At 32.7% G+C, this 13,554-nt stretch overlaps 2 protein-coding genes across 3 annotated transcripts; one reads left to right on the plus strand and one right to left on the minus strand.

Moving 5' to 3' along the window:
- Nucleotides 1-25: 25 nt before the first annotated feature.
- LOC126920122 (uncharacterized) lies at nucleotides 26-6,897 on the minus strand. The gene is made up of 14 exons (XM_050730082.1): nucleotides 6,415-6,897; nucleotides 5,677-5,858; nucleotides 5,515-5,559; nucleotides 5,326-5,435; nucleotides 4,768-4,981; nucleotides 3,996-4,326; nucleotides 3,429-3,778; nucleotides 2,390-2,833; nucleotides 2,078-2,122; nucleotides 1,879-1,988; nucleotides 1,259-1,472; nucleotides 870-1,047; nucleotides 638-790; nucleotides 26-473 (listed from the first exon to the last, which is right to left on the minus strand). Exons 1-14 carry the CDS (start codon nucleotides 6,464-6,466, stop codon nucleotides 112-114), a joined length of 2,790 nt encoding a protein of 929 aa, XP_050586039.1. The 5' UTR covers nucleotides 6,467-6,897; the 3' UTR covers nucleotides 26-111.
- Nucleotides 5,465-13,521, plus strand: LOC126920203 (putative glycerol kinase 5). Of its 2 annotated transcripts, none has more exons than XM_050730236.1 (12): nucleotides 5,465-5,483; nucleotides 9,545-9,638; nucleotides 9,714-9,817; nucleotides 9,892-10,051; nucleotides 10,863-10,977; nucleotides 11,267-11,460; nucleotides 11,567-11,693; nucleotides 11,869-11,973; nucleotides 12,099-12,193; nucleotides 12,275-12,438; nucleotides 12,588-12,721; nucleotides 13,205-13,521. In XM_050730236.1, exons 3-12 carry the CDS (start codon nucleotides 9,795-9,797, stop codon nucleotides 13,357-13,359), a joined length of 1,272 nt encoding a protein of 423 aa, XP_050586193.1. In that variant the 5' UTR covers nucleotides 5,465-5,483; nucleotides 9,545-9,638; nucleotides 9,714-9,794; the 3' UTR covers nucleotides 13,360-13,521. The 2 variants fall into 2 exon arrangements, with proteins under 2 accessions (XP_050586193.1, XP_050586192.1); XM_050730235.1 differs by lacking the exon at nucleotides 5,465-5,483 and adding an exon at nucleotides 7,359-7,602 and having other exon boundaries at nucleotides 9,714-9,813.
- The last annotated feature ends 33 nt before the right edge of the window (nucleotides 13,522-13,554 follow it).

Consider the following 13,554-nt stretch of genomic DNA (forward strand, 5'->3'; position numbering starts at 1 on the left):
TTGTGATCAAATAATTCAACGAACATTGTAATTGTATCAAGAATGTTTTACATTTTTTAAATTGCTTTTAATGTACGTTATAATAAAAACGACTGTTCACAAATTAAATTTTTAAAAGGAACTTGCGAATCTGCTTGTTGGCAAGAAAATAATTAGCAATACCACATAAGTGAATAAAACGGTCAAGAAAGCGAGCCATCCAATCACAACCGAAGTGTACCTCCATGTCGACTTTTTTTTATTGGGAGATACTAAATTCGTATTGTCATCCACATTCATTTCGATTGTAGCCGATACTTTCGGATCCAAAATGCTTAATAAAAATATCTGGCCTATTCTGCTTTTTAAAACCTTAACGGTGGTGACGGATATCCACGCAGGTGCTTCAGCGTTTATTTCATGCATATATCGCAGAATGCTGGTCAATATGAGTGAAAACGTGGCAAGAGCAAGAGATTTCTCATAGAATAGAACTAAAAAAAGAAAAAAAAATGCAATGATAATCTCCATCGATCAGAAGGATTCGTAAAATAAACAAATTTAAACTTTCTCTCATTTAAGACTTTTTCATCCTCCATCATCCCATCTATATTTCATTCATTAGTTTACAAACAAGACAAAATAATTAAAAACTTACTTAATCGTGGAGGATGGGTTCCATTGAAAGGAAGCTTCCACTGAAGATCCAACAAGCAGAATAAATGCAAAATGAAATTCAAATTTGCTATTATCATACGTTCCGTGGACCTTGGCTCTAGCCACAGTACCATTAGTGTCATCGTCATCAAGACTACACGTGAATGTAAAATAATTCTTTTTATCATATTGCATAACCATTTATCATAAAACGTTTATTACATTTTACAAACCTATAGCCGACGTCATATACGCTGTAGTATTCATAGAGGAATGTCTTCTTAAAAGAATATGGTAAGATAATTGATCGGTGGTAAAACCTAAACCGTACTTGGATACTATTACTCGTTCACTTTTAAAAAGATCCACCACTTCCCATTCCAAATTATCCTCGGTCGAATTCTCTGAAAACTGAGAATAATATAGAGCGCAAGAATTCTTCAATTTTCTTTAAAAAATTTCAATAATTGATCCATTAAATTACCAATGACATTAATATTTCATATTATCAATAAATTAAACAATCTAAAATTGGTCATCTATAGTTTATAAGGAATTAGATAGTTAACGAGAATTAACGATAATTAACGGGATCTTCAAGACATTGAAGTTTCATACATACATCGTTTAATGTGAAGGAACGTAAACTAATCTCGTTGCTTCCATGAGACCACGAAGCAATATGAATAGTACAATTCATCATATCATAAGGCCACCAAGTGTGATCAGATTCGCAAAATGTTGCGTATGTTGTCATTGGTACACAAAGTATCACACCATCGTGTTGTACTATGCACTCAGCTTGTGGCATCTCAACATCAACGCCCGTATCTGTTCTAAATGACAAGATTAATAATAATAATTAAATACTTAAATCTTATAAGCAAAAGTTTGAAAAAATGCGATCGAAATGGATTTAACAGATCTAAAAATGATCGTTACAAAGATTGTTAATAAACGTTGAATCATACGACACGTATTTTTATTAATAATTAGACTGTAGATATTTGCATTTACATCTTTATCAATAACTAGACTGCGGGATGTTTTAACAACAATTAGACTGCGGATATGAATGTAATTAAAAAGATGACACTTAAGTAGAACATTGCATTAGTTATTAATTGTAACAAGGGGTGCATACCTTGGATATTTTGCCACATTACCTACATTCTGTGCATCTCTGCATCTTGAAATTTCGTATAATTATGTATAAAAATTCGCGGTCTATTGATAACTTACGTGCTGTGCGTTACGATATCCGGAACCCAGATCTCGTAGCTTTTCACGTGAAGAGCAGTGATAGAATCAAATTGCGATTTGTCCCAAGTGAAATGAGGGTCTTTCCAAACCTATTATTTATTAGAAATATGAAACATTTAAATTCCTTATATCTGTTATCTAATAAAAATAAAAAATACATCAGAATAATGTTACTCACCAATTTTAGCCAAACATCGAATATAACGCTGTTGCTTATATCATTCTAACAAATAAAAATAAAGAAGGTAATATATCTAAATCTATAAATGTATTATAAGTTGTTATTATAGTTATAAAAACTAAAATCCTTTCAGTTTTATTTATCCATAATTATGTAATTAATGTACATCGTATAAAAAATAAGTGTATAAGAAGAGTTGCTGTAACAATTAGAAGAAATATTCAAGGAAATATGTACAAAGAACCTTATTATGAAATTTTCCAGAGAAATAGGAAATCTCTTTATCTTCACATCATAAAAATTACTTACAACTTGAAATTGTTGTATGTTCAATCCCAAGTTAATAATAGTGGCGTTGTTATAATGTTTTGTGGGCCTGATTTCCCTATCATAATCGCAAAATAAATAATCTTTCAGCCGCGTTAACGCAGAAGTGGTGGTGATGTCTTTGCACTGCATCGCGCAAGTTCCCCGTTTATATAACAGAATGTTGAAGATCACAAATAAAACAGAAAACAAATTCTTCATGTTTAAACCGTGAGGGCACGAAACGAAATGACAGATCCACAACTGTACATCGATAGATCGAGAAGAGCAGTCGCACGCCCAGTGAAACGTTAAACCGAGAAGGTTGAAAACCGCCCCCTTTTCTTCGTTATCGTTTAAACCTTTATCAATTTTAGAATTTTCAGTTGTACTATCAAATAAAATAGAAGTAGACGATTTTTTATTCGAGAGATCGTTTCGATGAAACAATCGAGACCGAATATAAAATTGTTAGAAAAATCGTGACGTCTTACTGGCAGTCTGAAAAATATTGATCTTGAATCATACTTTTTGAAGTCTAAGGTGAAATTAGATTCGTCTACAGTATGATCATAAACAGTTTGTCTTTTATAGTTATACTTAATTATAAAATCTCGTTCGTATTCTATAATTATGCTTATGCTACTTATCACGGTGATAAATTTAAAGATCTATATTTATACATTTCTATCAAAAGGCAATAAAAAGTATCAGTATCATTTATTATAAGAGCATCTATTAATAGAATCAGTCTATCATGGTATCGATAAACAAAAATAAATTTATTAGAGGCTACACAGATTAAAATTCAAACATCTATGTACATAATTTATTTGATAGCTCTACAAATCATCAATCGATTGTTGGAAAACACCATCCGTCTATAATTTAACATACCGAATAGAATGTGCACAAGGAGTAACTGAAACTCCCACAAATATAATAAGAAAAGAAAGGCATATCCATAAATGATCGTTTATTGACAATGAGAATCTACAATTGACTTTTGATGAAATGTAGAACAAGAAACGATTTTTCATGTGGATGGTACAAGAGTGATCAGAATGATAATGTAGGTGAAAATGATCACGAAGAAAGACAGCCATTCAATGATGGCAGCGAAATGTCTCCACGACGATTCCTTCGGTTCGCTTCCAGATTTTGGTAAGTCTGAATTATCCTCGCCTTCTCCGCCCAATATTCCCGTGGTAGACAATTTGGAATCGTCGTCAGTAAGAATAAGAAAACGCCCAGCTCTGTTACTCAAGATGAACGATGTGGTCGTAGAGATCCAATAGGGCACCTCGATGCTCATTTCTTGCATTTTACGGAGTGCAGCGGTTAAAACTAAGGCGAACACGGCTAAAGCTAATGAATCTCGGTAGTACAGTACTGAAAGAACAAGTATTTGAACTGTAGAGAATATATCTGTTACGATTATTGCGTTGATTACAAGATGAGTTGCCGGCAAGTAAAGAGCAGGATATCTACTTTGATAGTCTAATAGAATATTTCAATGTGACAGATGTGGTAGAATGGTTGGATAAGATATTTGCGTGAGTTATGCGAATGTATTATATTTAGCTAGCATTATGTAATAAATACTTACATATATTTGGAGGATTGATACCATTGTGAGGTAGCTGCCAGTGCAAATCGAACATACAAAGTATATGGCAGATTAAATTCACACCAGCAACAGCCATTCTTTCCGTTGATCTCGAATCCAACCAAAGTACAGTTAACGTAAGTAACATCATCGCTATAGCAGGTGTGATATACGTAGTATGCATTACACCATAATGCCGACTTATAGCGAACTCATAAACGATCATCGGATAAGTATCGTTTGGACAGCATTTATATTTCCTTAATACTTTGTACGCGTTTAGTACTTTGAAATCCCACTCGGTATTATTCGCGAACCCATCCATTTGGAACTATCAAATCACGTAAGATTAAATATTATATTACGATATTAACTCTTCATGGGCAAGTACATATATTTCTGCATCTCTATTTTCGTGGACAAACTGGGACGTTTGTGTCCCACGTTCAATTCTTTTATTATTCTAAGCTTTTAAAAATTCTGGAATATTTATTGAAGCTCGTACTGTGTCACGCAATCGGCTTTCGAATAAAATAATTAAAATGTTTCCCGGGACAATTAAAGATTCGCTTGAAGGAATTCACAAATGAAATTTTACTCGGTGTACAAGCGACTTAGGTTGCCTAAGAAGAATTAATATCAATTATTTAAGATATCATAAATTTTCTCGAATTTCACTCAAGGAGTCTATCAAAATTCTATTGTCTTATTTCGCTAGCTTTGGAATTTCGAAAATATTTATGAAAATTGGAACCATTTCAATACCAATTACCGCTTTCTTGTCTAGATTAAAATTCACTTCCTCCCCCGAATGAGACCACGAACCAAAATTAATTCGACACCGATGCGTGTCGTAGGGCCATGAAGCAAAGTCTGTAGCGCATTTAGCAACGTGCATCACCGATGGTACACAGCTAACCGATCCTGTGTTGAAGACCAAACATGTCGTCGGTGGTATACCGGTCTGGTCGAACATCATATCACCACTAGACAAAAGAAATGAGATATTTAATGATTAACAGACGATACTTACAAACGAACGATAAACTTACATATATTTATATCTTTTATTTCGGTCAAAAGGAAATTAAATTCAAGAAAAATTAATATCCTAGCGCTTCTAATGCTTATAATTGAAATATCGATGATTTTTCAAAATCGCAGAGCACAAGATGAATGCAAGATTCTATTTTAATAAAAGGACCAATCTTGATTTTGTGTTCCAATTAAAATTCATATTTTCGATTTCAATTCCTATTATTCTAAGATTTTTGAGAATGCTTGAGAATATTTTTTTGAGGAATGTAATGACGATCATTCTGCTGCTTACGAATTATAGACGGAAATATCAGGAATCCAAATGCTATCGCTTCGTACGTGAATAAAATTGATTCCATCAAAGTCGCTGGGCTTCCAAGACAGATGGGCGTCGTTCCAAACCTACAAATAAAAGTGCTTGAACTCTTCCATGAGAAATACAATAAATAAGTAAGTAAATTAAAGAATAAACGTCACTTACGAGCGTCATCCAACTGTGCAGTGTCATTCTGCCATTCCAATCATCCTAGAGGCCGATTCCAGCAAATAATAACACAGACGTACAATAAGATCGAGATCTTTAGATCGTGGACAATTTAAATAATTTCGAAAAAATATATTTTGTTTTTTAATTGACGCTTACGAAATCCAGGATTTTTGGTAGTAGTTGCATGGTGACGTTGTTGGCAACTTGATGAGACAGAGTCGGTCGAATGCTGCTATCATATTCACAGAATAGGAATCTCTTCAACCTCAACATTGGCGGGACGGTGTCATGACTTTTGCAATTGTATGCAAGTTCGACATCCTCGAGAAAAGCAATTGCTGAGACAGTATTTGGAATCGAAATGAAACTTTTTGAATGGCAGAACTTCGAAGTAATAGAATTGCAATAATAAGATCCTCATAAAGCTCACGAACAATAAAAAAAGTAACAAGAAGTAACTATAATATTAAAATAATAATTTAACGAATTTTGTTAAGATTAACAGGAAGCGAAAATTAAATTTACAAATTACATAATAGTGAATCTTTCAACAATTTAGTTACCACTAAAAACATCGATACATTATGTGAAACTGAATTTTTAAAATGATCGTGGCTGTTATTATCAAAGCACGAAGCTTATTATCATCTTAAGCGATGGGCTTTTGCATCTTTTTGAAAGGTTCAGAACTCGAACTAAATATAATACGTTCGTTCATACCACCAAAATTATTAATATTTATTTTTAAACAGAATGATAGTAAAGCACCGGATAGAAAAATTCTGACGATACAATATCAAGAAAAATCACAGACAGAACACAATTTTTATAATTTTTTATTTCCTGTCTTAAGTTAAAAGAGAGAGATGACAGCGATGATCGATGACACTTTACCCGAATTATAGCCAAGAAGAAGGAAACATCCAAGCACCGTTTGTATTCTCATTTTGATTGAAATGAGCCAACAGCCATCAGTCGACTGAACGATTTCTCGTTCGTGGCAGAACGATTATCAGACGCCCCGTGAAATTCGAAGCTACAGATACGCGAGACGCCCCCAGGGTGGTTCAATACTTTTCAAATATTTTCAGATAGAGTAATAATAACGAGAGGATTCGCTATACATAAGCAATCTGACTAGCCGACGGAATTTTCGATGAGTTTATTCAACCGTGTTCCAGAAGAGTTATCGTTTTCATTGTACAATGATTTGAAGCATAATTTCTAAAATACTTTCGCGATCAATCACATCATACTCGGATTGTATAGGATTAAATTCACTTCTCCTGATCATATTATCCATTAAACAAATAATAATCCCTCTTATCAAATCAAAATAAATACGTCGAAAGTCTTCATATTTCAGAAAGAGAAAATTCCATTTAACAAACGTATAAAGTAACACATTCTATTAAAACAAAAGATTCAAACACTCGGTCCGTCAATGTACGTGTAGTCTGTTAACTATGCATCATATCCATTCAATGTATAAAATTGTTCCGCAACAACATATAATATAACTTTACTTGAAAGATAAAGAGAAAAACACGAGCAACTTCGTGTATTTCGATATATTTTAAAGAGTAAAGATGTACTATATAGAGAACATTTTAACCATGGAAAACAGTATAACAAACATATTAATACTACGGTAGAAATCTTTAGAATTATAGCTTTCGTAACAAAAGGGTTAATATCTTAGTCGCGATATCCGGCGGAACAAGTTCTCTCATTGTTGAAATGAGTTCATCGCTACAGTTTCTCCCGTACGTGCTTACAATACCGATAAAGTAGCTATTTGGACATGCGTAGTACTACGTTTTCCTTCATATACAATCTACACGCGCTGAATACCAGTCTGCCGCGCGTCTTCGTGCGACCGGATAGCAGTTGGGTAAATTTGTTCTTCCTCTGGGCGCCGAAATTAATTGGAATAATACGTGAACGAATCGAGTGAAGGATCAGAATCGAATTGCTAGGAAAAATATGAAATACATCGGGGCACTCGATGTGGGCACTACTACCGTGCGTTTTTATATAATCGACGAAGAAGCGAACACGATTGCTTCCTCGGCGGAGAAGGTTCGTTATGTTTATTACCAGCTTTCGCAAATATCGCTTAAAATCAACGAAGAGATATAAGTCTGCTGACAACGTTCATAGTTTTTGATTTCTATCAAGTGAAATTTATGACAGTTTGTTAGAAGATTTATTTTAGAGTGTGATAAATTATCAAGCGAGTATGATAAATTTTAAAGATTGGAAGAATTATTCGGAGGATCTTAGACTTTTTTGAACCTTTTCGTTTGATAGCGATCACGTAATTAAGTGTCGTTGCTTATCTTGTATTCCATTTCTTATTTTCTAACTGGGAGAGGTATTGTAGAGCGAGCCTTAAGTCTTAAATTACAAATTCAAGTTGGAAATATTGAACTAACTTTCAGGTCAATGTGCAACTATGGATGAATCGATAGCGGTAGATTATACAGGAGTTTCTTATCTTCACACATATAAGAAACTGTTTAAAATATTAATAATTCTATGATTTATCTCAGCAATAAATTTTTATTTCCGAATAATGATTGTATATATTTTCTCATGCACGTGTACACGTATATATGCTTGTAATAAGCATTCATACATTGATAGTATGTGCACGGATAAAGTATACATTTTTTACTGTTGGTGTTACCAAGTGTTATCACGTAACAGTTTCTTTTAAATGAGATAAAGTATTTTATATCTAAAGACTATTTCTCGACTTTCTTAGCTAATAGAAAAAGTATTACCTTATCAATCTCCCGACTGACAAAAAAATAAAGCTGTTGAATGATATAACCGAATCGATTAATTAAAATTTTAAAATATTTCCAGAATACACAATATATTAGTTACACGCAACAGCGAATCGGAAAAACAATATCTCAATCATAGCAACAACTGTATAATTACATCCTCTGTTGGAAAGAAACACTTGTTATAATAATAGGAATAATTCTATTTATATCATAGTATGTTATAATTACTTGTCTATCATTTTTAAGTCGCTATCATCAATACGAAAGAAAATATTCAACTAAAAGTAGTCTGTCGCATTTAAATAGCAGATAGAATATTATAACCGATAGCTTTTTTTAAATAAATAAATAAAGAAAAAAACTGTAAAAAAATATATAAAAGTAATATGTCACGAATAGAGAAACTCTCCTAGCTTAGAAAATTACAAATCGGAAAATGTTACGTAAATAATACAAAGAATTATTACTGACCTTCTCACTTTGATCTCTGATTACGTAGTAATGTAAATCAAAAAAAATTTGCCGTGTTATTTTTCTATTCAGAATTTATCATGACGGTAATTCTCTTTTATTTCTAACGAAATTGTAGTTCATACGTTTAAACGTATGAAGCTGTTTTGACAATATTACATTCTGTCGCAGAATTGGTTTAAAATTTGTTTCCTTGTCGCAGATCGGTCGTGATAATATGATATCAACAATGGAAGATCCTGATGATTTAATGATATCACACGTCTTTAGACGCATTGTTAATTACATTAAGTCAATATTGTATTTGTCGATGGCAACTGCTTTTTGAAAAGATAACGTGCCAGTAAATGTGTGTTGGCATTACTTTGTCGTTATTTACTAGCTTTTACCTGCGACAAAATATATTGAATTGTAGAAAGGTTCGATTTCAGAACAAACACGACATAGACAATAACCATCGTCGCTTGATATCTACAAATATAATATTTTTATTCAAAATATTCAAATTTCTATTATCCGAGATAGTATAGAGTACAATTTCAGTTATACAAACACATATTCTTATAAGGGACATATTGATATACGAAAACCACAGGTGAAAAATATACTAATTCACTCGTGAACAAAATTTACAAGATACTGAATTCATTATAATGGCATAGAATTCATAATAAGTAACATAAAAAGGCGAACGAACTTATTGCGCAGTTTAATGTACCTAAAACGTCTAATTCCTTCATTCTTTTAAATGCCAGGTTCAACTTTTATATCCAAAGGCAGGCTTCGTAGAAATAGATCCGGACAAGCTATGGACGATCATCGTAGACGTAATAAAGAACACCTTAAAAGGTAAGCTCTAGTAATCGAATAGAACATCGTAGTATCGAAGAATCGAAATTATTTTGTTTTCTTTTATTACTCTAGAAGCCAAAGTGGACCCGGAATCGATCGTTGGTATCGGTATTTCCACACAACGAGGTAGCTTTACGACATGGAACTCGAAAGATGGAAAATATTATCACAAGCCAGTATAACCAATCATTCATTATACATTTCTGTAGTGTTTTTTATAAATGTTCGAACGTTTTATTTTATGTTTCAGCTTTATCACGTGGAAAGATCTACGTGCTGACGGCATAGTGAAGCAATGGAACTCGTCGTTGATGTTAAAAGCATTCCGAGTAGGATCGTACATTTTGCACAAGATTCTCGGCGAAGAACGATTCTTGTTGATGAGTGCTTTTAAATTCCTGAATACACAGGTTCTTGTCTCCTTTAAATTTTCACAAAATTACGTGCCTTCTTTGCATCTTGACATTATTCTTTTCATAATAGTTTAGAAAATTTTGTTTGCTTTCGAATTCTGAATGAAAGATGGAAAATGAAAATTGTAATCACTTCGTTTTCAACGATTGATTTACTATTTTCATTTTCGGTAATTATGCTCAAAAGAGAGCCTCATCTCCGATGATCTTGACCTTCAGGTATATTGTAAAGGGAAAGATTCTGAGCAACGTGCACTTCGTCTTTTGGAGCCCCCCACCTCCCATGAAATTAATTCAACTTACCACTATTATCACAATACTACACAAATGCAATTTCATCTTTAACCATATAATTTGGAGTAAATTTAATCTAACAATATAATTTTCTTTTTATCATAATTTTTAAAACAAGATCATCCTACACCTAGGACAAAGTGCACGTTGCTCAAGACCCTCCCCTTTACAATATATTCAAAATTCAACAGAATGCATAATTTTTATGCATAATTGTCTCATTTTCAATCGATTTTGAATCCTGCTGATTTCTTAAATCTGAGTTAGTCTTCTGTAATCGAAATTTTGTTTGCTTATTAAAAAGAAATATTATAACTGTGTATGTAGATTGCTATTTTTCACTCTGTTATGAACGAAAGATGTTCTTAATATAATGATAGAATACAGTAGTATAGAGTGATAGTATAGAGTAGTATAGAGTGAAATAAAATAATATTCAGAACACGTAGACGGTTATAAAATTTTGATTTACATATCGTTTATTTTTTGCTACTTGTTTTGCGATGCAACTTAGATAACTCTAAGGTTATTGTGGGCTCTGCAAAACGTGCCAGGTTTGCAGGAGGCGGCGAACAACGGAAACGCCTTATTTGGAAGCATTGATTGTTGGCTTTTGTATAAACTTACGGGTATTCATTTCAACATTATATTTTAAAAGCATATATTTATTTTAAACGAGTAAAGACAGTTCATATACCCAATCTTTTTCATTTTATTATTTATTTAGAACGTTCAAGACAATTCAGTTTACCAAGACTTTGTTTCAATTTAATTATTAACTATACTTGTTTTAATTGTAATATCGTCACACCAAGACGTATTATCTTAAAATGATGAAATAAGAAGAGAATCGATGAGAATAAGTAATTTTCTTATTTACATATAGTAGGATCTTTGAAATAAATCTTTTTTCTATAGGAAAACACGTGACAGACGTTTCGAGCGCAGCAGCAACAGGACTTTTCGACCCATTTCTTATGACTTGGTCTGATCTAATGATGAATCTTCTGGGAATTCCACGTAATATGTTTCCGGAAGTAGTTGATACCAGTAGGAATTTTGGCGTTATCCCAAAGGACATATTTGGTGTTGAAATTCCAATATTTTGCTCAGTAAGTTGTACAACTTTATTTTAGAACTTGAAACGACCGAACAATTCTCAATATCAGATATTTTGTTTATAATAATGTAATTCTTTAACAATGTAATTTGAAATAGATGGCAGATCAATCGGCCTCGCTGTTTGGTTCCGGATGCATGCAGCCTGGAGATTTGAAAATTACTCTGGGAACTGGGACCTTTATGAATGTGAACTCAGGAAGAAAATTACATGCTTCGGTCGCAGGTGATTTTTCTATTAGAATAAATAATTGTTTTATTTATTTCTAGCAGAATAATATTTTTAAAAGTCGCAGAACACATACAGAGATTATTCTGCAGTGATGTTTCTAGAAAAAGAATAGACAATCTAAGTATTAGTAAATTTCAAAGATAAATATAATTAATCTTTTTCTCAATAGGTTTGTATCCTGTAATCGGATGGCAGATAGGCGATGAATTAGTATACATGATAGAAGGTGCATGGAACGACACTGGAACTATCGTCGAATGGGCCAAAAATATAGGTAATTGCTCTTAACGAAATTTTCGAGCACATCTACACTGTCATTCACAAGTAATATAATTTGAAGTAATACGATCTACGTTGGTTAACAAATCGTTGGAATTTTAAAGACTTAGTTCGTTTTAGGTATAATCGATAATCTTGCTAAAACAGCGAACATTGCAAACTCAGTAAACGACTCTGATGGAGTATATTTTATTCCCGCATTTAGCGGATTACACGTGAGTTTTCATAAAAAATTAAGTAGTTTTAATTCGATGAAATCGATTGGATTAAGAAGATTCCTTACAATTTATTTACAGATTCCAATAAATGATTACACAGCAGCAGCAGGTTTTATAGGCATAAAACCTACTACAAATAAAAGTCACATTATTCGATCGTTGTTAGAAAGCATCGTTTTCGGAATAATGCAACTTTTCTACGTACTAGGCGAAGAAACTAACTTCACTCACCAAAAGATACGGTTAGCAAAGAATTCCTTTGAATTCCTATGAAAAGAATTCCTATGAAAATCACGTTAGACATAAAAAGAATATCCAAACAATTTGAAATACTGACAGTCATTCCTATTGTTGTGTTAATTTTAATCGTGCTTTGTAATTCCTGTTATAGGATCGATGGTGGAGTGTCAGCAAACGATTTTGTGTTGCAATTATTAGCCGACTTAACAGGTCTTGACGTAGAACGTGCGACAACCACAGAGATGTCTATTTTAGGAGTGGCATTTCTCGCTGGTTTACAATGCGGTATGTAAATTGCTAGACCGCATTGAACTCTCTACAACTAGAATCCTTGTATCATAAATAGCCACAACAATAACTTGAAATGGTCTACCACGTTCGACTTATATTTTTCATTATTCTGTTCCTCATTCTTACACAAATTTAGTCCAAACTATTGCGATCACCTATGTTAGTATCGTGGTCACATCGGTTAGAAGCAGAGCCATAAATTAAATTAAAATTATTATCTGTTTGAAAGGAACATTATAAATGTGGTATTATATGATGCAAAATCTAGAATAACATGCCTTTTATTCTACTTTCGTACCGTACAATAATGGAGAAAGTTCGAAACAGTGCGCTTATTTAATCGCACTTTCTAGCGTAATACAAAATGTGGAGAGGCTAATAACGTGAAACTATATTATTTATTTTCTCTGATAACCCTTCTGCTTTCCATTTTAATTATATTAACTTTAATTATATTTTAATTATTTGCTTATTTAGGTGTATGGAAGAACAGAGAGGACGTAGAAAAACTTCGAAAAACAGCAAGGATATTCCATCCAAATAAGGAGAACATGATTCATTATCAACCGATAATTGCTCAATGGAAACAAGCTCTCGAAAGATTCGGTCGATGGTATTCTCAAGATTCGTAATTGATATGAAATACAGAACAAACGAAAAAGAAAAAGAAAAAAATACATTAAGAAATGCGATATCCTGTGATAGCAAAAATTGATTAATAATATACTTGCATATTGATATTTATGTATTGTTATAATAACACTTGTATCTTTATTAAAAAAAGCAATAGAATATTCTTTTAAATCCACAAGAAAATAGTCACGGTT

This window comes from Bombus affinis, chromosome 9 (genome assembly GCF_024516045.1).
Source record: "Bombus affinis isolate iyBomAffi1 chromosome 9, iyBomAffi1.2, whole genome shotgun sequence".
NCBI classification, from domain to species: domain Eukaryota; kingdom Metazoa; phylum Arthropoda; class Insecta; order Hymenoptera; family Apidae; genus Bombus; species Bombus affinis.

Excerpts from the sequence above, each read along its gene's own strand:
- LOC126920122 (XM_050730082.1), bottom strand. The coding sequence starts at position 6,466 with ATGAGAATACAAACGGTGCTTGGATGTTTCCTTCTTCTTGGCTATAAT. Across the intron at positions 1,048-1,258 it reads GTTCCTTCACATTAAACGAT|TTTTCAGAGAATTCGACCGA; the intron begins GTATGTATGAAA and ends TATTATTCTCAG. Across the intron at positions 791-869 it reads GTATATGACGTCGGCTATAG|TCTTGATGACGATGACACTA; the intron begins GTTTGTAAAATG and ends ATTCACGTGTAG.
- LOC126920203 (XM_050730235.1), top strand. The coding sequence starts at position 7,507 with ATGAAATACATCGGGGCACTCGATGTGGGCACTACTACCGTGCGTTTT. Across the intron at positions 11,974-12,098 it reads CGAATGGGCCAAAAATATAG|GTATAATCGATAATCTTGCT; the intron begins GTAATTGCTCTT and ends AGTTCGTTTTAG. Across the intron at positions 12,194-12,274 it reads CCGCATTTAGCGGATTACAC|ATTCCAATAAATGATTACAC; the intron begins GTGAGTTTTCAT and ends ATTTATTTACAG.